The sequence below is a fragment of the Excalfactoria chinensis genome, chromosome 1 (assembly GCF_039878825.1).
Source record: "Excalfactoria chinensis isolate bCotChi1 chromosome 1, bCotChi1.hap2, whole genome shotgun sequence".
Taxonomy (NCBI): Eukaryota; Metazoa; Chordata; class Aves; order Galliformes; family Phasianidae; genus Excalfactoria; species Excalfactoria chinensis.
This window is the reverse complement of record NC_092825.1, coordinates 119,044,747-119,061,395: the sequence shown is the minus strand read 5'-3', so window position 1 is coordinate 119,061,395 and position 16,649 is coordinate 119,044,747. Positions and strand designations below refer to the sequence as shown.

The window sequence follows — 16,649 nt, the reverse complement described above, 5'->3', positions numbered from 1 at the left end:
GTATCGTGCGAGTTGGAAGGGACCTTAGAGATCATCGAGTCCAACTCCCGGGATTCGAGCCCTCTGTGTAGCAGCGTGGCAGTTCTGCCACTTGCGCCACAGGGGGGATTCGAACCCTAGCCCCCAGAGTTGCAAGCGGCAGTTCTTCCACCGTGCGCCACCGGGGGCACACAGTAGCAAAATTATTTTCAATCTTTTACATTCATCTGATGCATGTAATCATGCGGCTTGCATAATTATTACTGCGGCATGCAGCCATAGTGTATGATGTGTCTGTCACTCTTCACTTTTCCCTAAATAACTAGGAAAGGTAAATTGGAAGACTTCTTGGAATAGATCTGCCACATCTGTTAAATATGGTCCAATTGTTACATTTCAGAGTCCAAGCTGTCTTTATAATATTTAAGAGAAATTTCTCATTACATGATGTTACTGAAGGACAGTTATTTCTGTCGTTTTGACTCTTGACAGCATTGCCTCTTTGAACTATTTGCAGCAGTTTAAAGGAGAATCCAAAATCAAATTTGGCATCGTTTGATTAAATCAACATACCAAGCATCTCCCTCGATAGATATTATAAGCTCATATATTTAATTGTGTATCATTTTGTCACTTTGGGATATGCTACACACAGGAATTCTATGCTGAAATATAAACCTTCTTACTAAATTACTGTATGTTTTTTATCTATTTCACCATTTCATTGGGGGCCAATAAAAGACCAACTGTATACATTGGTTCAATAAATTGCAATATTAATGTTTCCACTCAGTCTGTCATAGATGGCTGGAACAGTGAATCTTTGAAGAGCAAACCACTTTTATGTGTTAAGAGGTCTTCTCCTAAAAGTGATTCAATAATTAGCAACAAGTAAATTCAAACAGATACAGTAGCCCTTGAAGAAACCTAAAATCAACCTAAAGAAAATCCAGTACATAAATCGAGTACGACCACAGTTTAAACCATGCGTATCATTCAACAGTCAGTCGTCTTAGCCTAATATAACTAACATCATAGATCCTGTCAGTTCCGATTTCTACGTTTCAAAATCCTTCTTTAATTACAATGTACAATAATCCTACAATTTGCATGTTAAGAAAATTCCATCTGCTCTGCATTAGGGGCAGTTGGATTTGCTTGATTGCAAGTAACTCAGCCTCTCCGCTGTTATGTAATTGTGTGCAGATGGCTTTCAGCAGCACAAACTACAGCATCACACAAGTGCATTCTGAAACTTTTGTAGAACCAGCATCATCAATTTCAAATCCAGATGTGTAGATCCAATTACTCTTCAGCATGCTCTTTCTTATGTAAATGCCTAACCCTTTCATTGTGCTGGGACCAATCAGTCCTTCAAAGGCTGTAGTTTCTGAAGAATTTAAATTACTGATTGCTGTATGCATGCAGCACCAAAACTCACCAAAAAACAAAAAACCAAAACCAAAACCAAACCAAAACAAAAAAAAACAACCAAACATTTCCAAAGATGTATTTTGAAACATTCACTATGTGCCTCTGTGCTACGAAAAATACTTGTATCTTCTTCCATCACAAGAATCTGTACTTTAAATGTTGATTTTCCAGGAATTCAAAAAGCTTTCATAGAATGGTTTCAGACAGTAAAAGCTACATTCAAGGCATCAATACAATCCTAAACACAGTTGTTCAAAGATGCAAAGATGAACACCTCTAAAGCTGTACAAATTTTTTTAAACATGAAATTATTTTTTGTTAACCATGAAAAAACTTTTAAACTATGGATGACAGTCCTGGCTCCAGCTGTCCTATTATGACACTGCCATACCATCTTAGCCTTTAAATGTCATGATCTTCTCTTTATAACTCACTTTGCTCAGATCCGCAGTTCAGTCTGCTGTAGGGATTACTCCCTAACATATTTCAGACAAAATTAATTAGGCTGGATTAGGCAGTACGAACCCTGAAACTTTGATCAAAAGAAATCGTGGAAATTTCACTGAAGTTGAGATATTATCACATTGGAGAAACCTCTAACTTCTGAAAAGGAAAAAGGTGATGGATAATTATCCAGCTGTAACCAGATGAGCGTAGAAAAAAAGATACACGTTCATGCCCTTACATGGAGATGAATATGCGGGTGTTAGACGTCACTGTGATCAAGCATTGGACATCACTTTGTCTTCCTTTTTGTTCTGTGGTTTCATATGATCTAATTTCTAAGTAGATATTCCTCTCATTTCTATCCATAGAATACCAAGTCTACCTTAGCTATTTAGACAGAATTATACCCATATAGAAAACAAACAAACAAAAAAAAAGAAGTAAGAAAAAGCAGAAAAACTTTCTGAAATCCTTTACTAATTGAGACAGCACAAAGAAGGTGGTTGAGGCAGAAGAGTAAGAGAAAACATAACTCCAGCAAAGGCAAAAAAAAAAAAAAAAAAAAAAAAAAAAAAAAAAAAAAGAAGAAGACATATAGACAACTTGATCATTATTGAATACAAGCCAATTAAAACAAAAAGGGAAAACAAAAGCAGTAAAACCCAAAAGCAATTTCAATACATAACTTTGGTGTACGCATACTTACGTTGATATCCTTTTAGGATTTAGCTTTCACACTCAGTACTAAAGCACACATCCTGTTATATCAGGTATTTTATATCCATTGTCGTAAATATGATCTCTAAAATTGGATCTACACTGAAACTCTAGCAACTTCTGCAGACTCTAAGATTCAATCTGAGTTCACTTTCTAGCGGTGAGTGCTGTCAAAATGGTAAGAATAAGTACTAGACATGTTCACTAGATCTTAGTCATGCTTGCAGAGTTTGCTCTTTAGTGACAGTAAGGTCATTTACCCCTGGAGGAAATGAATAGCAAGCCTGCTCTGCTTCTATTTGTTCTTTGTTGCAGAAAGACAGGTTGAAGAGGCTAATTAGCTGAATTCATCAGGTGAGAAGGCAGCACTGTATTGGGTTTGCCCTTCCTCTGGAAAAAAAATATATGTTCTTACAAGAAAGCACCTCCTGCAGATAGGTGATAAGATGTTAGAGAAGGTTAGTTCTGCTACTACATAATTAGCTGGAGCAAAAGCAGACTCTGCAGTGTGCAGTTCTACAGTGTATCATGTCCCCCCTTCAAAAAAAAAAAAACAAAAAAAACCAAAAACATATCATCTTGTTTCACTTGTTTGCTGCTAGATTCGTTCTCACCTTCTTTGGCTGTCACATTTACTGGAATGCACTGCAGCATGCTGTTTTTTGACTGTAATATGGATCCTGCCCATGTAAACCATTAATTACACATGCAGTACAAAGGCTGAGTTTACTCCTTTGTTCTATAACCTCAAGAAAATGTCAGAAATAAATAAATAGTCTATTAATTCCTTATAGCTTGACAGGGCTGTTCTGATGTCCCTTGAAAGCCGGAGAATTTCCATTCTACACTGGAAAACTGGATCACAGTATTTTCTGCCATTCAAACTACTTCAAGTACTGTTTTGATTAGTTTCATGCTTACTCAAACTCTATGACTTCTATACCAAATTTCCTCCACTTGTGTAAGTAAGTAAGACACTGTTGATGGCCAGTGTTGTATGTTCAAACTCAAGATACAAAAGTCAAAAGTACATTACTTATGACATACATTCTCATCACTAAGGATGCTAAAAAATATGCATTAACATTTCAGTTAAAAGAATGAACTTAAAGACAAATCACCATCTCCTTCACATATTTGACTTCCAACATCAAAACAGGCCTGATATTTACTGTAATCAAACATACACAAAATCATGATAGCCTGTTCTATTTCAAGTACTGTTAGCAGGTTTGTATGCCAGGAAAGGGCAACAGCTCTGACCTCATGCAAACATTCATCCTACGTTTTCAGTGTTGCAAACAACTGGAGATCTGAAGATGGAAATAAGACTGGTTTCAGACCTAAACCTGAAACTTAGTTCAAAGTTCTTCTGATTGCTCTCTCCATGGAGAGATATAGTTTGAGCCCAAACTATCAGCAGCATTCCTGATTAGTATTTATTTTTTATCACTAAAGTAAGAGGAATGGATTTCTAACAAAATGTTCCAACTCCATTTAGCAAGAAAATGTCATTCACAAATGATTGTTGCTTTGTGTTGGATGCATATTTTAAAAGTATTTCATACATGAGGCTTTTTTAAAATAAACATAACAAAATCTTGAGGCTGTATAAGCACAGGTCTTTCCTAAATCTGTATGCTCTTGCTGATGGATGGCAAGGACAGAATCTCAGGACTCCAGACAAATAAATACTTTTTGAATAATTCATGGTGCCTTAAATTTAAATAATGCAGTAATATATATGTGAGCATTATCTAGGTCATTAAGTACACCAACTCCAAATACATTGCACTGATTTGTTCTTTGGCTTTGTTACCACACAATTCCTATTCAGTAGTGCTATCTTCTTGGCTCATAATCATAAATGTCATTTGTGATTAATAGGACTCAAACTATTTATTGTTAAATATTTTCCTGCTGCTTTCTCTCTCATCTGCATCAAATTAAGTGAGATTTCACCTAAACTGGCAAGTCTGTTCTGCATAATAGCCATATGCTTACATTCCACGGATTTCCAGATACGGCCTTCATAAGGCACAAAAAAAAACATCAGAAACTGGAACAACATTTTTCTTTGTATTTCCATATTTTATGCATCCAGTCACATCTCCACAGGAACCACCCTCTTTGTTTTCTCCTCCATTCAAATTCCTGTGAAATGAAAGTCCTGGTCCTCTAGGAGATTTTACTATGGCCTGAAGTTATTAGCCCAGTATGAGCACATATTAATAATAATTTCTACCTTTGTACAGATTCTTGGGAACTTGGCATGTGTGACCACATCCGTTGGAGCAGCATTTCTTCACTCCAGAACATTCACTATCAGCTTCACAGCTTTCAACGCAGGCAGCTGCAAAACCACTGGCCTTTTCAGGTGCTGGGCAGTCCCCTTGCTTCACTGACAGGATGTATTTAAGGAATTCACAGCTAGTTAGGCATTCGTAATTCTTCTTGGGGAAAAGAGGCTAAAGGAAAAACAAACGAATTACAAAAAAGTTTTCAACAGGAAGAAAAAAAAAAAAAAAAAAAAAAAAAAAAAAAAAAAAAGGAAAAATATTGTATATTTCCCAAGACCTAAAAAGATAATTTCAGATTTTCATCTTTTGCAAGACTATCCCTGGAGATTTGTATATTCAAGTCCCCTCTAAAATAGCATTCCAAGTGCACAAACATGAATTCCCTCAAGTATGATCACCATTTTTAATGGAATAAAGCTGTTTACATCTGCCAGATTTCTCTTATTTTCTTCACATTGCCTAGCTACAAAATTGCTCAATAACGGATTTAAAAACATCTCAAAACAAAGGGGAAGCAACTGTCAGATGGTTGGGTTTCTTTGTTTGTTTTGTTTTATTTTTTACTGCTCCACATTCCTCCCTTTGTATTTCATCAGACTCTATCCATAATATCTGATGTAATGCCTCTCTAGGAAAATAAGTGAAATCTTGCTTCCTTACAGTGTTTGAACTGAGTTGGTTAAAAGAAGAACATCTTTATTTTCTTGGTATTTGCTTGGTTCTGATAAAAAGATCATCAGATTAAAATAGAATCATAGAATCACAGAATCCACTTAGAGTTAGAAGGGACCTTTATAGGTCACTTAGTTCAACTCCCCTGCAACAAACAGGGAATAGAGCTTAAATACAATAATTAAAGCTCAAATAAATGCTATCTCTTACAGAAATCAGCTCCTAACTATAGGAGCTATATATATAGCTATATATATAATTTTGAAGCATATGTATTTTACAGTTTATGCACTACTCAGACACTTGAAAGTTTTTTGTTTGTTTTACCCGGCTTTATTAAAAACAGCATCTAGAACCCCATGGAGAACACTGCGTACAACACAGGGACTTCACCTCCTCTTTTAGCTGGTGCTTTATTTAGTTTGGTGTATGACCAGTTACGGCAATTCCCTCAAAGAGACCACTGAAACTCTAAGTTAAACTGCATAACTGGGATTACCCAAGTTTATAACCTACTCTTCATAAACCCATTCATGTAATATCTGCAACTTAGTTGCAATATTCCATATTCAAATATTTTATTTTTTAATTTATACTGCTTGCAATTTACAGTGAAATGAGAAATACTATTAAGTATAAGGGGGCCCATGTGGGGCCTCCCTGAGTATGTGTCAGTTTATGCTCCAGAATCCAGGAATGTGTCACTAAGGTACCTCTCACATTTTGTCTTATAGGCTAGTATAAAATTTTTGAATCAAACTCTTCAGGATATATTGAAGTGACACAGTGTAACAACTGTAATGACTGCCAAAATGAGCAGTCCCCCTTTTCTCTCCTACTAACCCCAGTGTTCCTTGGACATGCTTCATGCATCTTCCAGTTGACTATATCTGATTCCACTGTGACTTAAAAAACCATCAGGAAATTAAACCTTTAGAAAACAAAAGAGACAGGCAACATGCTTCCTTTTCTTCCTCAAGCGAAGGTTACTTTAACAGTAGCATCCATTACCCAGATAAGTACTTATACACAACAAAAGACCTTGAGAAATACAAAGCTAAAGTTTTTATACAAAGTACATAAAGATGCATTTATTCTCAAATTTTCATTTTCTCAAATGAGAACAGCCTGGGTAAATACATTCAGATAGTGTCTACGGAGCAAACACGAGCTTGAAAGAAAGAAAGGAAAATGATCTGTGTGTGTGTCAAGGAAATTTCAAATCTTAAAACATCACAAATTTGCAGCTACTTAATTAAAAACTTTACAGCTCCCTGAGGCATAATACATCCTCAAGGCTTCTCTTCCTCACCCTATTTCACAGCTCATTTTTCAGTTAGCTGCTAAATGTGCTGCTCTTCATTACTGGCCTTTGAAGTTCTAAATTTAGTCTCAACCACAAAACACTAATCAAAGAGGGATGCTCACTGTTTTTAACTACAATGGAACAGTGTTCTACAAATGTTTTTCTTTTAAGCCAAATTTATACATTTTTACATCCATATCTCGAAACTGACAGCCTGAGTACGGAGTGATATATGAGGATGACATAAATTACACACGGTAAAACTGCTTTATTACACTTCTCTAAAGTTTTGGTATATAAGGAAGCAGCAACTGATTCCAGTTAAAGAATGTTTACAGGGTTAGACTGTCATAAGTTTTTTACTTGCTCTTCTAATATAGTTAAATAGATTAGTATTCTTTTAGTCCTTATTTCCATGTAGTTATTTGGAAAGATGTGCTATTCTATCAGCAAAAGAGCATCCACAGCAATAAAGAAGGCGATAAGTCAGTCAGTTCAGATTATCAGTTAAAGTCATTTCTGTTTTTATTAGAAAAGCTGAAAATCTTAATAAATACACATTTTAATTAATTTCAATAAAGGTGTATCTTTATAATAAAGCAACCTTCTACTGAGCTGGTGTTTTTACTTTGTACTAAAAGCCAGTTAAGGATACTTCAAAACCAATCCAAATATCTCCCATTTTGTACTAGTTTAACTGATCTATGCTTGTTTATTCACTAGGTTATTTTAAAATGCAATGCAGAAACAGTTTTCTTCAGAAAAGACTTGTTTCTGAATAATTATGAATTTGATGCCTTCCTCCTGAATCTAGTCACAGACGTTCTTTTAAGAATTAGACTGATTTTCACAAATAAAATGCCATCCTTTTTTCTAGCTATCTTGCACGTGTATTTTCACATTTGTGACACTTTTATATTTTAAAAAACAAACAAACAACAAAAAAAAACAACAACCTCTTTTTCTTACACATGTCCAGAATAGGGAGAAAGTATGTGGGAATAAAGGACTGATTTAATAGCACCTTCTCAGAGATATTACGTGAGTGTGACCAATCAGTGCTTCAAATTTCAAGATCATTTAGTCAGGAAAAGAAACCTTTTTCTTCACTCAGACATATTACAACTACATCATCATAAGTGTATCCATTAAAGTGAAAGAAAATGCTATAAACATCCCATGTTCGATTGCTGTCTCCTTTAAGCTCACACCTCTAATAATGTCAGTGAAAAAGGCAGCTGGAAGAAAGTGAGAAAGAATGCCCTTGGGCTGACATACCTCACAGAAGCTTTGGCAATGGTTTTTCTTCAAGTCCCAGGATTCTTTGCAGGGCTCCAGGCACTAGGAAGAGTCAAGAGGGGAAAGTGTCAAGAAGAGAAAGAAATAAACATCTTCAAATGACCCCAGTTTGTTTTCTGATTGTTTGTGTGGCCCATAGGAAGTTAATAACAGGTTTTTAAAATCCACTTCTCCTGAGGATAAGATTGTGTCATTGAGTCATGGTGTCAGAGCAAGGGCATGCCAAACCCTGTTGAGATTACAAGAAACATTTTCAGTACTTCTTACAGTACAAGACAATTGCCCTTCTTATTTATATGCCATCCTATTTTCTGCCTTACTGAGCCTAGGTCCTATAACATTTAACACTATGTCACTGGATCACAGAGCAATGTCAAGAGTACTAGTCTAAACTACAAAAACTTAAAACTGCTCTTTACTGATCAGCCTAAAGATTAGATAGGAACATCGTCTTCCCATGGGAGGAATTATTTCATCAAGCTATAGAGTAAATTCAGCAGAAATTTAGCCACTATTCCTGTATAAAGAGACAGTGTTCACTGGTCTGTTAGCAAAATCACTTTATTTCAAGTACCATATTATCATTTTATCACCTTCTATCTCTACTACAATGGATATACAGAGTTCAGATTCAAACACGACAAATCCAAGTCAAACTTCTCAACATAAAATAAAGAAAAACATACCGCAGATGAAGCATAAATTTAAACTTACATCCAGAAACCTTTTATGTACGTTCCTTTGTTAGTTAAATGATCTTGGGAAAAAGCAGCACTGTTGGGAGTTAGTAGCACCTACTATTTCTGATAATACTGGAAAGATAGTTATTGCACCAAAAGGAAAGACCTATCTACGACATGCAATTCTTAGAATCTGATATGAGTTCATATTATTTGTTTCTCTTACACATAGTATTGTTTGGAATACTGGAAGTATTTACACTTATGTTAATCAAAACCAAGCACAAATACATACACGATGTATCTCAGAACAGCCATTCTCCTGTACCATTAATGTGCTGAAAAAGTTAATTTTTAAAAAATTAAACATTTTTCTTTCTAGAACAAAGTCTGAAAAATACTGAAAAGTATAAAACCATTAGTCATAGAGGTTACATAGTTTATGAAGGCAAAATACATTTTCTCTCTGCTCTGTGTACAGGGAGAGGCCAGTGACAAGCAGTGTCCTGCAGTAGTCCATCATGGGACCAGTGCTCTTCAACATCATCATCAATAACATAGATGGTGGAACTGAGTGCACCATTAGTAAGATACAACTTGGTTTGGACAACACCAGGTTGACTGATGCAGTTGTTACAATAAAAGGAAGGGATGCCATATAAAGGGACCTGGACGAGCTTGAGAAGTAGGCCCATGAGAATCTAATGAGATTAAATAAAGCCAAGTGTACTTGGATCAGGGCAGTCCCAGTATGTGTACAAGCTGTGAGAAGAATTATTTGAGAGTAGCCCTACAGAGAAGGACTTGAGTGTTCTGGACATGAGCCAGCATTGTGCGCATGCAGCCCAGAAGGTTAGGTTGGATATTAGGAAGAACTTCTTTACAGAAAGGGTGGTTAGGTACTGGAATGGGCTCCCCAAGGAGGTGGTTGAATCGCCATCCCTGGATGTGTTTAAGAGCCGTTTGGATGTGGTACTCAGGGATATGATTTAGCAGAGGTTTGTTGTTGTGGTACTGTTTTGTGGTTGTTTTTTTTTAAGAGATAGGCTACTGGTTAGGCTGCGGTTGGACTTGATGATCTTCAAGGTCTTTTCCAACCTGAGTAATTCTATGATTCTATGATTCTATCTGTATCCTGGGCTGTATAAAAAGAAGGATGGCCACTAGGGCATGGAAGGTGATTGTACCCCTCTGGTCTGCCTTTGGAGACCCCATCTGGAGTATCATGTCTAGGTCTGGGGCCCCAGCACAAGAAAGACATGAAGATGTTGGAGTGGGTCCAGAGGAGGACCACAAGGATGCCAGAGCACCTCTCCTATGAATAAAGGTGAAGGGAGCTAGGCTTGTTTAGTTTGGAGAAAAGAAGGCTTCAGGAAGACCTCATTGTGGCCTTCCAGTACTATAAGGGTTCTTTGGGATGGCGACAGGACAAGAGAAAATGTTTTTAAACTAAAGGAGGGAAGTTTTTGATTAGAAGTCAGGGAAAGCTTTACACTGAGAGAGAGGTGAAGTGATGGAACAGGTTGCCTGGAGAGGTTGTCGATGCCCCATGTTCAAGGCCAGGTTGAATGGTGGTCAAGGCTACCTGATTGTCATGGCCCCGTGATTTGTTATCGGTATTCCACATCATAACATCATGCAATGTACTGGGATTTAAAGAATTAATGCTGCAGCTCTGGTCCTGGAAGAGAAGAATGAATCACAATTCCCAGAAGACTCTGTTTTTTCATTTCCAACTTCTGGAGAAAGGGAAAAATAAAACTGACTGGAAGTCATGACACTATCTCTCTTTGCTCTCTGGTGGAACAGAGTAAGAACTTTGGTTTTCAGAAACCTCTCTCATTAACTTGATTTATTAGCTTCAATCCTAGTTAACTTGTATGTTTGTTATTATTAGTAGTAAACTAAGTTTGTTTTCCTTCTCAGGTCACTGTCACTGTTTTTTTCCCTTTTGTTCCATTTCCTTCCTTTTTGGGCCAGTGGTCCTGCTGTTCCACTGTCACAGACACTGATCTAGTACTTGATCTAGTAGCTGGCATCCCTGCCTGCAGAAGGGGATGTTGGAACTTGATGATCTTAAGACACTTCCAATCCAAACCTGATAATTCTGTTCTATGATTCTATAATTATAATTACAGTCATGAGGGAGACTGACTTTTTACAGTTTGATACTGACAGAACAAGGGGTAATGGTTTTAAACTAAAAGAGGGAGATTTAGATTAGATGATAGGGGAAAAAATTTTACTGAGAGGGAGGTGAGACATTGGAACAGGTTGCCCAAAGAAGTTGTAGATGCCCCATCCCTGGAGGCCAAGCTGGATGAGGACCTGGGCAACTCAACCTAGTAGTTGGCCACCCTGCCATAGCATGAGGGTTAGAACTAGATGGTCCATAAGGTCCCTTCCAAACCAAGCCATTCTATGATTCTATAAATACACATACTGGTATATTAGACCCAACTTTTAGCTTTTCAAAATTCACAACGTACTGGATACAAAGCAATTAGAAGGATACATTATATAATGCCACTGAAGTCAGTAAGTTTAATTAATTCTGAAGTGTTGTTTGTCTTGTGGCAGAGTTATTATACATCTGAGCCCCATTCCATCACCATTACAATTTTACAGCTCTTCTAACTGTCTGGTGGATTTAACACCAATTTACAGAGATATAAGTGGTGTCAAAATAGAATGGGCAACATTTTGATCATGCTGGGACTCTATCAGTAATTCCCAGGGCTTGACACGATTTCCATATTATTATCTTTTCCTAAATCCTTTTTTCAGAGCTATGCAGCCACACCGACTGTATCCAAATCAGTATATCCACAGTCTTACCACAACCTCACAAGTGCTGATTAGAATATACTCCAAATTACACATAAACAAAAAATCTTTCATATTTGCTTAATATTCCTGTTGTATGAAGTCTCCTCAGAACACTGGACTTAGCCTAGCACCACAAGCTGATCCATACACCAATTGCCCAGCTTCAGTGGAGATGTATCATTCTGTAAGTCAGATAAAAACTGCTAGCAGACACCAGTGTTGTCAGTAAGATTGTACTAGAATAGTTCGGGATAAAGAGAACAGAACAGTTGAAAGGGACCTACAGAGATCACCAAGTGCAATTGCCTGTTCGCTTTAGGGATAGCCAAAGATTAAAGCATATCAATGAGGGCATTACCCAACTGCCTCGTGAACACTGACAGGCATGGGGGATTGGCCACCTCTCTAAGAAGCCTGTTCCACTGTTAGACCACTCTCACAGTAAAGAAATTTCTCCTAATGTCCAGTCTGAACTTCCTCTGGTGCACTCTTGTATAGTTGCCTTGAATCCTACTGTTGGCTCCCAAGAGTAGAGCCTAGCACTTCCCTCTCCTATTCCCCTCCTCAGGAAGCTACAGAGAGCAAGGAGGTCACCTCTCTGCTTTCTCCACACTAGACACTCCAGGTGCCCTTGGCCCAACCTCACAGTACATTTCTCCTTTTGTAGCTCTCTGCTGGGTGCTTTCAAGGACCTTGACGTTCTTGTTGTATTGTAGAGTCTAGAACTGCTGCACATAACATTTAAGCTTAGGCTGCACCAGTGCTAAATATTACGAGAATCACTGTATGGGAAATCGGTAATCACAGCCTCTGATTAATCAGCTGAGGCAAGTGTCAGGTCAGCTGTGGGAGCACAGGTGAGAGTAATTTAGCTGTGCTCTTGGGAGGGGTGGAGCTTGACTCCACCTCCTCTAGACCTCATTTAAGGGCTGACCACCACTAAGACAACATCTCTTGGAGACTGCTCCTTGGTGGAGGTTGCTTTGGTGGTTCCCAGTGAAGGCATCCATATCGGTGAGTTTTTCCCTATAAATAACCTTTTGAATATCTGTTACCATTTTTGTATTATTCCACCTTACAATCACCTATTTTGAACTACTGAAGAACATACATTTTCAGTGCTCTGCATCATCCTGAAGTAAAACATTTCTTCCTCCACTATGGATCTTTGTCATTTTTAGCCTACTTAGCCACAGCAAGCACTAAGCTGAAATTTCTCTCATGAAAAAGCAGAATCGGGTCTCATATTGAGAGCACACTGAAGGTTTTTTGACAGGCACCTGTAACTGCACAGTACAAATTCATCTTAAAATACAAAACTGGGGTATTACTTTTCTAATGTCTTGAGTGTAATTCAGCAAAGACCTAACACAGAGTTCCCCTGGCCAATAAGGGTTATTTCTCTCTCACACATGGGCCATGGCATTCCTCAGAAGATAATGGGGGTAAGTGATGCTCAAATCCTCCTAGAGCACCCATACCTTGAGGTCCAGGCTTGCATTCTGCACTCAGATCACTGCTAAACAAGTGCAGCAAGTGATAGCAGCAGAGCTAAGAAAGCACCCACTATTGGTCAGCCTTTAAAATATGTCTGTGCACTTAAGCACAGACACATACACATACATGTATGATTATTATTATAGAAATGCTAATAATCAGTATCCTAAGAACCTGCCAAAAATGAAGACCAATTCTCTAAAAAAAGGTGTTCTCACTGCAAGGCATTGAGTGAAGAGCATTCTTGGAGACAGGGATTTAACAAAACCCAAAGGAGATTACAGTGTTCAACACCCTTACAGAGCATCTCTTTGTGATGGGTACTCTTACATGTACAGCTGCACCCAAAAGATTGAGAAAAAAAAAAAAAAAAAGATTTTCCATCTGTACATCTCAGCAAAGTGATGGTAAACATATACAAATGCAAGAGCACTTGACATGTTCTTTTGTTTTGTGCATAGCTATTGTTTATTAGGCATAGAAACTTATTTTCTGTGTCTCAAAAGTTGTTCAGGAAACATTTTTTTGATTCACAGTTGAAAATTTACTCAGTCTAAGTACTCTCATAGCACATTAATCTGGTAGGACAATAATAGATATCAGAATTATCATATAATAGAACATACTTTCCTTTGAGGCAACTATTTTTCTTCTTTAGAATCATTAGATATAGGATTCGTTTACTGAAAATATTTTGCATGATACAATGGAAAAGAAGTATCAGAAATACTTAAAATTAGGAAAAAAAGGCACATGAATTAGTAATAAAATAAAATTTTGAAAAGCAAGATACAGTCTCACTAGTTCTGGGTTATCTTTTCCCCACAGCAATACTCACACATTCCCTTCCTAGAAGACACACACCTCATTTATTAATGCCAACAATAAATACCATTCTTTTTATTACTATTTGGATCAAAGACCAAATTAGATTCTCAAATTCCAGCACTGCAATACTTGACATGAGTCAGTCACAGTACTTCTGTACTTAGAAGGATATTCTATAATTCTGTAAGCTATTCCCATAAGGAAATAAATTAGCAGAATAGAAAAACATTATTACCCATAAAAATGTGTAAGAATCACAACTCTTCAACAATTTGTGATGTAACTTAAAAGTAAACTGAGATGAAACCAAAGAAGTCACCTGAAGGAGTGTACCTCTGTATCTTAGGGATATATATTTTTCTTGTAAAATCATTTTTCAAATGTTTTCCTATATATCTGTTTCTTAGCTTCCTGTGGAAATGATTTTCCTCATAAATCTAATGTAGGTGTTTTCCTTCTATACACTCAAGGCTCCGTACTTGAATTCTGCAAACTGAAATGAAGAAATAAGTCATTAATTATGAAACTAGAGTTAGGCACATCAATTTAAAGATTCTTGTTTTGCTGTATTTTGTATTTACCTTCAGTTTGAATCTTTGATCAGTGTTGGAATACACAGTGTGTGTGGCCCAGTTTCACAATGAATATTGCAAAATGAAAAACTTGGGTAGATAGATATGCAGCAAGAATTTCAGGCACTTGCAGTGAGAATTCCTGCAGAGATGAGTAGGTGAATCCAAAATCATGGTGCAAAAAACTTTTCTCATTTCCAGTCTGGATCATTCTCAGTGGTCTCCAAAAGCCATGCTTTATGATTTGACTGATTCTGAGACTCCACTCAAGTAATTCTCCATGAGAGGTTTGTGGTATCAGGATAACTCAAAGTTCATGAGCACCCTTCCTGGTCATTAGGTACCTGCTGTGAGCCACTACACTCTCAGGTGTTTGTACATCCTATCAGATCAGGCCCCCTCTATACATCTATCTTATTTTAAATAATCTGTTAGAAGCAGAGATGCACTAATTTTTTGGCTGGTTTCTCAGCCCAAAATAATCCATAAGCCCAAAGAGAAATGTTCAGTTTCAGAATAACTACCTATCATATTGTATGCTGATACGTGCTGGTCAAGAAGTCTCTGAGCATTTTTTGAGATCAGTTTCAAGATGAGCCTGTCTTCTGCTTCTCTGTCTCTTCATCTCCCCTCCTCTATCAGTAGACTGAACCAGAGCACAGGTCATCAGCTTTCTAGAAACTTAGTGTGACATTTTAGCTCCTGAAATTTACTAACACTTAATACAGACAGGAAGAGTCTTAAACATCTTTAAAATTTTCAGAGCCTAAGAGGAACAACTGTGAAAGCTATTCTTTTGTGTAAAATACCAGCTTCACATGACTACCTGGAGTTACTGTCTGTTAAAGAGATTCTCATGAGAATTACACTAGTAATATATTTTCCTTGTAACTAAATAACAAATGAGTTAAATGACAGAGAAAGGTTCCCTGTCTGTGCTGCCTATTTTCCACTACCATAGGTCACTGAGCATCATGATTTGGTGAAAAGGAGCGATTTTGCATTCAAGGATCAAGTCTTAATTAAATTAGTTACAGTTAGGGTCATTCAATGATATTATCAAGTACACTGGGAACCCAGCTGATATGGTCTGAAAGTATTGCTAATCAAAGAGCTGGTTTTCAATGAAAACCAGGTTTCATGCTGACCTCGTACAGAACTATTTAGCACTGAAGTAATAAGGGTTAAGTTGTGAGAACACAGCATTTCACGTTGATTGCTAATATCAAGAAGTAAGAGGCAATACAAGCAATCAAGAGTAGTCTTACTCAAGAAGAGAGATATACTTTCTGGTATTATTGGATCTATTATGAAAAGGCTAGCAAAAACCGTTTAGCAGAGATCCTGAACACATCATTAAATATACATCTGAGAGTTATTTTCAATAATTCTTAGCTAATAAGATGAAGTATACAACCTCCAGAAGAAATACTGGACTTGCAACACATCAACTGCTTTAGCTAATTAATTTATTTAATTAGTTTAACAAAAAGATGGTAAAGTACCTATCCTCCTAAAATATGGTAAACAGGAACCTACAGGTAAGAATCTATCTGGGGTCATGAAATTAAGCCTCAAAAAATATGAACAATACTCACTCACTTATTCATCTCAGAATGGCTCTAAAACCAAAATATTTTTAATTACGTCTAAACACCTTTAAACAATTTTACTTCCAAACCCTGTGCTATAAATATCTGCATATAGCACTTACTGCTGACATAGAAGAGATTGTTAAAATCGCTAGTTCACCAAACTGTGTAGAACATAAGCTACAAATCTTGCAATTACAAATTCTGAAGGCTCTAGGGGAAGAAAAAAAAAAAAAAAAAAAAATCTAGTAGTCAAAACAATATCAAAATAATTAAGAGAATGACAGTATACTGCCATGCTTCTTTGAAGCTGGATCTTGCTATTTGAATAGAGAGGTGGACAAACCCATGAATTTGTCCCTGCTGGGCTTTTTAGAAGGCATAAAGTTCCTGAATCAAGCTATTACTTTTTATGTGCAACTGTCTTCTCTGCGGAGAGTGAACTACTCATTTGAATGGCCAGTTCACTGCAAAGCAGAACATTTACGAGAAAATGA

The 16,649-nt window shown here is 37.0% G+C and overlaps 1 protein-coding gene across 1 annotated transcript in view; it reads right to left on the bottom strand.

Moving 5' to 3' along the window:
* ANOS1 (anosmin 1) overlaps positions 1–16,649 on the bottom strand; it is a 125,510-nt gene that overhangs the window by 48,596 nt on the left and 60,265 nt on the right. Inside the window, exons 3-4 of the mRNA XM_072351109.1 lie at positions 8,134–8,196; positions 4,823–5,045 (exon numbers count right to left, since the gene is read on the bottom strand). Of these exons, the coding sequence (XP_072207210.1) occupies positions 4,823–5,045; positions 8,134–8,196 (286 nt within the window). The remainder of the gene's footprint in view (positions 1–4,822; positions 5,046–8,133; positions 8,197–16,649) is intronic.